At 36.0% G+C, this 8,803-nt stretch overlaps 1 protein-coding gene across 1 annotated transcript; it reads left to right on the top strand.

Moving 5' to 3' along the window:
- Positions 1-323: 323 nt before the first annotated feature.
- Positions 324-5,536, top strand: LOC109020611 (wall-associated receptor kinase 2-like). Its single transcript, XM_035690554.1, has 5 exons — positions 324-348; positions 432-560; positions 1,931-2,940; positions 3,120-3,299; positions 3,827-5,536. The coding sequence occupies exons 3-5, from the start codon at positions 2,034-2,036 to the stop codon at positions 5,044-5,046; spliced, it is 2,307 nt and encodes a 768-aa protein (XP_035546447.1). The 5' UTR covers positions 324-348; positions 432-560; positions 1,931-2,033; the 3' UTR covers positions 5,047-5,536.
- Positions 5,537-8,803: the final 3,267 nt, after the last annotated feature.

The following is an 8,803-nucleotide window of genomic DNA, read 5'->3' as shown; positions in this document are numbered from 1 at the left end:
TAAATTTTTGTATCGTCTTAGAATAGTTATTCTGGAGTAATTAATGTAAATATATGAGTATTTTGTGCGATTGAGAAAGATTAGAATATGTACTATGTGGAAGGAAAATGATTTGTTAGTGACATGAGTTAACTCTCCGGACCCTCGGGTACGGGGCATTACAAAAAAGGAGTGATTGGCTGGAGGACACTAGTCTAGCTAGCTTTGGAGTTCTTATTTAATGGATACTAGGTTGTTTAAACTTCTTGAAAATAAACGTAGAGTGGAAGATCAAGAGAAAGCGTGGCAGCTGAAGGAAGTGGCTAATATTTCAAAGAGTTGAGTTTTCATGCAATATTTCAGAGAGAGGTGAGTATCATGGATCACCAGCTATGTAGAAAGTTATCTAGTTCTCATGCAATTAATGACTTTTTCCTTTTAGCACTGCTCAGAAAAGAAATCCGTTTAGTTACTTTCCTGAAATTGAGGAGTCAACTAATCTAAAGGCTGAAGTATCTATTCAGAACGTACACTGCCGCTTGTAGTAGTCTCTATTCAGGCTATAACTGCCCGGCCTTGTGGTTAGTCTGAAGTACTTATAACTGCTTGTTTTTCTTTGTTTCTCTTCGGTAACTCGAGCTGCTTTTTTTCTGGCAATTCACCAATCCCAAAGATTGGCATCCTAGCTAATGATACGAATTATGAGAAAGTTTAAATATGTTGAATTTGGTGTAGGCCGGTATCATTCTTCTTAGGTTGTGCACGGTTGTTGGTTGTTGCGCCTTGTTGGTGCATGCATGGTTGCGCAAAAGAGATGTTTACAGCTAGCTAGTGATGGCTCCCAGCTTGTCATGCTGCTGCTGTATGTTCTGGTTTTGGGATCGATGAACGTGACGGCCTGTTCTGCTGTCCTAGTCTTGTGCCCTCAAATGGACAATCTTAGTTGTACTACTATTTAAGCATTATTAATATAAATATATATATATATATATATATATATATATATATATATATATATATATCGTGTGTGTGTGTCTATATATATTGATCAGTTCTTGAAGCTTTGAATAAAGCTTTAATTTTGACGTTGTCCTTTTGTCTTCCTAAGAAGATACTTTGGAACATGCATGAATAAATGTATATATAGGTTATAAATGTATACTTTGGAACATGACGTTGTCCTTTTGTCTTCCTAAAGGTTTCTTTTGAAAATATTTTTTAAATTATGAAGTTAATTTGATAATTTATAAGATCATTAAGAATTTATACAATTAAAACCAACACCAAATTAATTAACGCTCACGCTCCTATTATATATATAATAGGAGCGCTAATTAATTAAAGTAGGAGATGTTTGGATTCGAAGATGAGTTGAGATGACTTGAGATGGATTGTGAATAGTAACGATATGAGTTATGAATAGTAGTGAGATTTGTGAGTTAAAGTTGCTGAATAGTAATGAATAGTAGTGAGATGAGTTGAGATGAGCTGAGATCTCTTTCGAATCCAAACGTCTCCTTAGTCTATATATATATATATAACAAATCCTCCTGACCACTGCTAGGCTACCGAGACCGGTCCCGACAAATTCTACCGACAAGCTTTATGTGCATTTTTTTTTTAAATTCTACTGAGACCGTCCCGCTCGAGAAAGTCTATATTAATTCTGCCCAGTACAAAGTACAAAATCCACTTTTTATTTTGTGTAGTTTTTTTAAGAATTTTTTTAACCCCTTAAATATTTTTTAAAAAAAGAAAAAAATTACAAATTCATTAAAAACCATTTTCTTGTAAAAAATAATAATAAATCCGTCAAAAATGTCGGTGGCCATCCTCGGTAAGAGTAGCTTTTTCCAAATCGTGCTACCTACCTTAAAATAATTTTATTGATTTATATTTTTAATACTTCTTATTATCTACCTTAGGTCCTTTTCAATTAATTGTTCATCAGGCCAGACTTGAAGTCTCTTTATGTTAGCTTGTTTTATAAGAGGGAGGCGCAAAGAAACATTAGTTATTTCGGAAGCACAGATCAGACAAAAAAAAGGTCAGCCATGGCTTTGCATCGAAAGCTTTCGGAACAACTAGTAGTGCTGCTACATCTAATTATTGGGGTCCAGCTAGTTTTAGCAGCGCCTCAACCCAATGATCCGAGCTGCAACCGCATATGCGGATCTGTTAATATCCCCTACCCATTTGGTACAAGCGAGGGCTGCTACCTTGATAAATCTTTTCTCATCAAATGTAACAACTCTTTCCAGCCCCCAAAACCATTTCTGGCCGTTGATAATATAGAAGTCCTCAACATCTCTACTGATGATGGTGAACTACGAGTCTCAAACTTGGTATTCCGTAGTTGCGAATGGTGGCCAGTGTATGATAATCAGCCTAGTCTACGCCGCATCTCTGCCTTGCTCAGCTTGTCGAATTTTAGTATCTCACTTGAGAAGAACAGTATCTTTGCCGTCGGTTGTAACTTTTTCGCCTACATAAGTGGCTGGCAGGGACAACATTATACGTTCATGTCTGGATGCACATCAGTTTGTGGCAAAAGTACCGGTTTGGTTAACGGCTCTTGCTCTGGCCTTGGCTGTTGCCATTCAGCTATCCCAGAAAACGCAACGAAATATAATTTGACCGTTCAGAGCATTTACACTAATGGATCCAGCAGAACCTCGGGGCAATCATGTGGTTTAGGTTTTATAGGGGAAACACAGGCATACACCTTTTCCACCTTAGATTTTGAAAATTTAATGAACAGGGAGACTGTACCCCTGTTGCTTGATTGGGCAATTGCAAATAAGAAGTGCGAAGATGCTCAGAAAAATTGGTCAAGCTATTTATGCAAAGCAGCGAATAGTAATTGTTCGGAACCCAACGCTCTTGGGTATATTTGCAAGTGCCCCGAAGGTTATCAAGGGAACCCATACATTCTTGATGGAAAAGATGGTAGTTGCCAAGGTAACTAATTATTAATTGTGTTCATTCGTTTTACTTTATAAGCCTTTTCTTTTTTGTAATTTCAGCTCATTTTGGATTAGCAAATTAATCAATTCATGTTGTAGTACTTGTTAAATGAGCAAACTGTTAAGGCTGTATTTCTATGATGACGGGCTAGCTGTGGTACTCATGTATTTCAGATATTGATGAGTGCAAAGATCATCCGAATCCCTGCAATGCTAATGCAACATGTATCAACACTAACGGGAGCTACCAATGTACTTGTCTCGAGGGATATAAAGGCGACGGGAGGATGCCGCCTGGTACAGGTTGCAGTAAAAAACCCGGTCAATCCAAGATCATCATTAATATTGCCTTAGGTATGGATAATATATATAAGAATGGTACTAGTATTACAGTAGTACTCGTCTCTTTTATTTTCTGTTTTCTTGTTAATTTACGAACTACATGTATGATGGATTTGGTTTAATTCTCAACCTCACTGACTTTCCATGCAATAATTATATTTTGGTCTAAAATTAACCATTTCGGTTAATGCAAGTCTTTTAAGTTAAAAATTAAAGTTTTAAGATGTGTAAGTTAATTCAAAACTTAGTTCACTCTTTCTATTCCATATAATTTGTAACCTTACCTTTAGTATGAAATGCAGTTGAAATCCACTACAGCTTCTACAGCGTGCTAGGCTTTCAATCTTTATTCCTTTAAATGATCACTAATTGCTAAGTTAAAACTCAAACTCAACTCCTTGTAGGTCATCTTTATATAATACATATTGAAATCTCAGCTTTGTTGAAGTCATTGTGTCAACAAACATGATGTTATAAGTGACAGAAGGAGAAATTGAAATACAATCTATATGGTTAAAATGATTGCTTGAACATTGCAGGCATCAGCATAAGCCTCTTGATCCTGCTTGTGGGAACTTTGTGGGTATATTGGGTAATGCAAAGAAGAAAGCTCATAAAACTGAAAGAGAAGTTCTTCCAACAAAATGGTGGCTTAATCTTACAACGACAACTCTTGAATCACAAAGAATATGTTGAGTCAGCCAAAATCTTTAGCGCAAAAGAGCTTGGAAAGGCCACTAACAACTATGATAAAAGTAGAGTCCTTGGCCAAGGAGGCTTTGGAACTGTTTATAAAGGAATTTTATCAGATGACAAAGTGGTGGCCATTAAGAAGTCCAATGTTGTTGATCAGAGCCAGATTGAGCAATTTATAAATGAGGTGGTTGTTCTTACTAAAATTAATCATAAGAATGTGGTTAAGTTATTAGGTTGTTGTCTTGAGACCGAAGTACCCTTACTTGTATATGAGTTCATCACGAACGGAACACTTTTTGACCATATTCATGATAAAAACTTATCATCCTCACTCTCATGGGAAAAACGTTTGAAGGTAGCATCGGAAACTGCAGGAGCCCTAGCATACATACATTTCGAGACTTCTATGTCTATTATACATAGAGATGTGAAAACTACAAATATACTTATGGATGATAACCACACAGCAAAAGTGTCTGACTTTGGAGCTTCCAGATTGGTTCCTCTTGACCACACACGATTAACAACCGTGGTGCAGGGAACTTTGGGATACTTGGACCCAAAATACTTCCATACTAGCCAACTAACTGAAAAAAGTGACGTCTATAGTTTTGGTGTTGTTATTGCAGAGCTACTGACAGGTGAAAAGGCACTTTCCATGGATAGGCCCGAAGCTGAAAGAAATCTAGCAATGTATTTTGTTACTGCAATGAAAGAGGATCGCCTACTTCAGATTATTGATGATCGCATTCTTATAGAAGGTAATATTGAGGAAATAAAGGAAGTTGCTAATATAGCAAAAAAGTGCTTAAAGGTAAGAGGGGAGGATAGGCCTAGCATGAAGCAAGTAACAAAGGAGCTGGAGGGATTAAGACTTTTGGAAAAACACTCGTTGAAAAAGGTTGATTCCAATATACAACAGATCACTAAGCATTTGCCCTATGCATCTACACATGCTTTGGGAATTGATGTTGACGTCGGCAGCTCTTCTATGAGTACCATTGTTGCAGATGATAGCATGAAAAATCAAATACTGAAACCAACAGATAATGATGCTAGATAATTTGTTCATCCTCATCGAAGGCTAGCTAGCTAGCATAGCCTATCTCTCTCGTATATAGACATTCATTATCACCACCCATCGCTAGCCATCCATGTACGCACCCATTTTCTCCAATTGTTTACTTGCCCCTCACACCCTAAAAGTGCTTTCTTACTCTCTTTCTCCTCTCAACCACCATCTTCCTCCAATTCGATCTCTTCCCACCCCTTAGATCTCTCTCTCTCTCTCTCTCTTTATATATATATATATGTATATATGATCTCTATCTGTCTGTCTATCTATCTATATATATATATATATATATATATATTCTTCACATGCTTTCTAGCTTCACCATCTTTTCTTGTCTCTCTCACCTCCCAATCTTCAACAATAACTTTCCTGAGGTTCCTGATCTTTTGGGTTTTCCGCTTTATGAACGGAAATTTGGTCTCCTTAACTTGTATGCGTGATGTTTTAAGATTGAAAGAATGTGATCGTATATAGCTTTATATATAACGTTCATGTACGTGGTTGAAGCGCTGCCACATGTATATATATGTAATATTCGATCTCTTTTGAGTGATTGTAATATTGTAACGTGTTCTATGCGAGATGTGTGCAGTACTATTGAAACTGCTTTTGTATGTATTTAGTGAAATGAATAATTATTAGCCTTTTTCCACTTTACGATTTAAAGCTTTTAGCTAACTCCAGTATTATTGGTACTCGGATGAGATATATAGAGATCATTTTAGCACTGTAAAAGAACAAATCTAAATCAATCTACTGGATTAATTAGCTTAATTAGTAGGAAAATGCAATAAAGTCTTTAGTGACAAACCAACTAGGTGAGTGGACATCTAATAGCTGCTAATTAGCTGAGTCATCATTAAAAACAAATTTTTTCATCATCAATATACACTGCTACGTAATTTGTAACCGTAAAACTTCTTTGCAACAAGTGACAATTTGTAACAACAAAAAAATAAAATAAAATAAAAAATAAAGAAGGTCGGGATTGACTTGTTCTATTAATGCATTATCATCTCTCTCTCTCTCTCTGATATTTCCCATTTTAGTGCAATTTGTTTTATCTCAGATCTTCTTGATGGGAAATCATTTTTTTTTTCCAAAGCTATAAAACACGATTTCCGTTGTTCCTAATTCTGCCTTTGGGTAAGGGATCTTTTGACGGATCATTTGCTTTCTCGTTTCTTGTTATGCTAGCTAGCTTTTTCCGAGTCCTAGTCTTAGGACCGCTGGGAGTAAGTAATTGATTAATAAGAGAATCTTAATCACACTAGCTACCTAATTAGTTTTAAGTTTATGATCTTCATGTACGGGTTGTTATAGCTCATTGGTTATGTTTATCCTTTATTTCATGTTACTAGTGAGTTATAAAGTGATGTATTTAATCTATTTAAGTATGTGGCTCCACCACGATGAATAAAGTATGAGCAAGCGAAGTTTATGTTTGAACTTTTATGTTTGAAGGAGACCTAGATTACTTCTAATAATTTATTTATATCATTAAATACGCTCTTGATATGGGTCCTATAATCCGAGCTCGTAATAGATTTCCTTGAGGGCCTTGCGCCGTGGTGTCACTAATCATTAATTCAACGCTTGATCAACAAAAAAGGGACCAATACTAGAACGCAGGAGCACAACAAAAATTGGAGCTTCAAGACTCGTTCCTCTTGATAAGACACAATTAATTAATTGTGTCTTACGTTGGTGCAAGGAATATTTGGATACTTGGATCCACAAAACTTTCGTACTAGCACTACAAGAGATTTGATCTTTAGAGATGAAATCTTTTAAAGACAAATTAAATTTCATCCCTAAAGTATTTATTTGGGACAAAATTTAAATTTCGTCTCAAAACATGAATGCAATTTTTTGTGTTCGAACACATTATAAGTATCTATTCGAACTAGACTTTCTGTGATGAAATATTTCGTCTCAAACATAGAAAACCGTTCGAACAGATTAAAATCCATTCGAACACAAATTTAACGACTCTCTGAATGATTTAGTATCTGTTCGAATAGTAATTTTGGCAGGAAAGTACATACAATTTTCCTGGTAGAAGTTCAAAACCATTCGAATTGAAATGTTATGTTTGAACATAAGTTTTTTGATGGGAAAATCTGGTGAAGATGGTTGCAATACTGTTTGAACGTACATTTTATGATTGAACTATTTCGAACACCACATTTATTCATTCGAACTAGTTGTTTGGTGGGAAATTATAAATAAATATGTCGGAGAATTGTTGCAACATTATTTGAACGGACGTGTTACATTCAAACAGGAACATATGCGTTCAAATGCTTAAATAAGCATTCGAACAGTGGCGTTTAATTATAATAATTTATTAAAAGGCATCAAAATACCTTCAAAATAAATATTATTTATTATTAGTTATCATTTTCAAAATATAAAAAATATAGCTATGTTATAGTATAATTTATGGTGAATTAAAATATTTCATATTCATAAAAATTTTATGTAATTAATTTAAAAATATTGTAATGAGTTTTTTTATGTTAAATAAGATTTTTAATTAAATAAACATTACTTTATAAATATAGTCATTTTTTATATTATCTTGAACGGTAAGTAAAATAAGAAAAATTATTTTTGACTATAAAAATGATACACTAATTAAATCCCAAAAATATAATGTTCGATACAACATATTTTTCTGAAATAAGAATTGTGTAAGGTGATTAAAATCCTCCTGTATGACAAATAGTCGTCCCTCCATCTCCTGCAGTTTCTCCATGACTGGATCAACGATCCTCTGCATCTCCTGGATCAAAATTCGGTAATGCTCCTCGACCAGGGATCATACCTCATCCAAAGTAGCCACAGCAGCCTGTCTCTCAACACTGGCAGCGCTAGAAGCTGGATCACTCACCCTGCCACTAGCTTCTGTCACTGGAACATTAACTCAAGTCTTCCACGAGTGGCCCTCACTCCTGCTGAATGTGATCATGGTAAGGGGCCCGATCTGTGGCTGTCTCCGCTCTATCATTTGTACGTTAACTCCAAATTGGACTAAGAGGTTAGAGTTCATCAATGCAAATGGTATACTACCTCCACTCGAATAGTGTGACTTAGATCAAATGCGGAGGAAGAAATATAATGGCAGATCAATCGGCTCTCCTTGTGCTATCCGTAACATAAATCGAGCTCACTCCATGCCAAAATCTGTCTTGTATTTCCTCATTGACGTTACGAGAAACAATTAAATTTAGCATTCTAAAAAATGCTATACAGTGGACCTGTTTGATCATCTTGCTACCATCATATGGAGGAGCCAAAGCATCCAACATCAACTGATGAACCTCATCGTCTATAAGACCATCATCTATTGTATCCTCTTCCTTACTAGCATCTTCACCATCTGTCCCTATAGCCAGTGTAGGCAGTGGTTGTGCAGAAGGTGCAGGATATGCACCAATCTCGCATGAGATCCCAATAAAATAAGAAATAACTGAGGGTGAGATAGTAATACTCACTCCTCGAACGGTAAACGTGAAGGTCTCCGCATCAGCCTCCATCTGACACATGGCCCGGTAGAACTAACTGACCATGCCTGGATAGACAACTACCCTCTGTTGAGAAATCGGTTCCTATTCCCTGTCGGTGATGATGGAAAAGATGTGTTGTCCATCCCAAGCAAAATAACGAAAGTCATCTAGAACGATCTCCCGCTCGATCAGTATCGGCGTCCATGTATGATCACTAGCTTCTTCGCTAGGTT

The sequence above is a fragment of the Juglans regia genome, chromosome 6 (assembly GCF_001411555.2).
Source record: "Juglans regia cultivar Chandler chromosome 6, Walnut 2.0, whole genome shotgun sequence".
NCBI classification, from domain to species: domain Eukaryota; kingdom Viridiplantae; phylum Streptophyta; class Magnoliopsida; order Fagales; family Juglandaceae; genus Juglans; species Juglans regia.
Note: the sequence above shows the minus strand (reverse complement) of the source record. Positions and strands in the feature narration are given on the sequence as shown.

Coding starts and splice junctions, on each gene's coding strand:
- LOC109020611 (XM_035690554.1), top strand. CDS start 2,034: ATGGCTTTGCATCGAAAGCTTTCGGAACAACTAGTAGTGCTGCTACAT. Junction 2,941..3,119: donor AAAAGATGGTAGTTGCCAAG/GTAACTAATTAT, acceptor CATGTATTTCAG/ATATTGATGAGTGCAAAGAT. Junction 3,300..3,826: donor CATCATTAATATTGCCTTAG/GTATGGATAATA, acceptor TGAACATTGCAG/GCATCAGCATAAGCCTCTTG.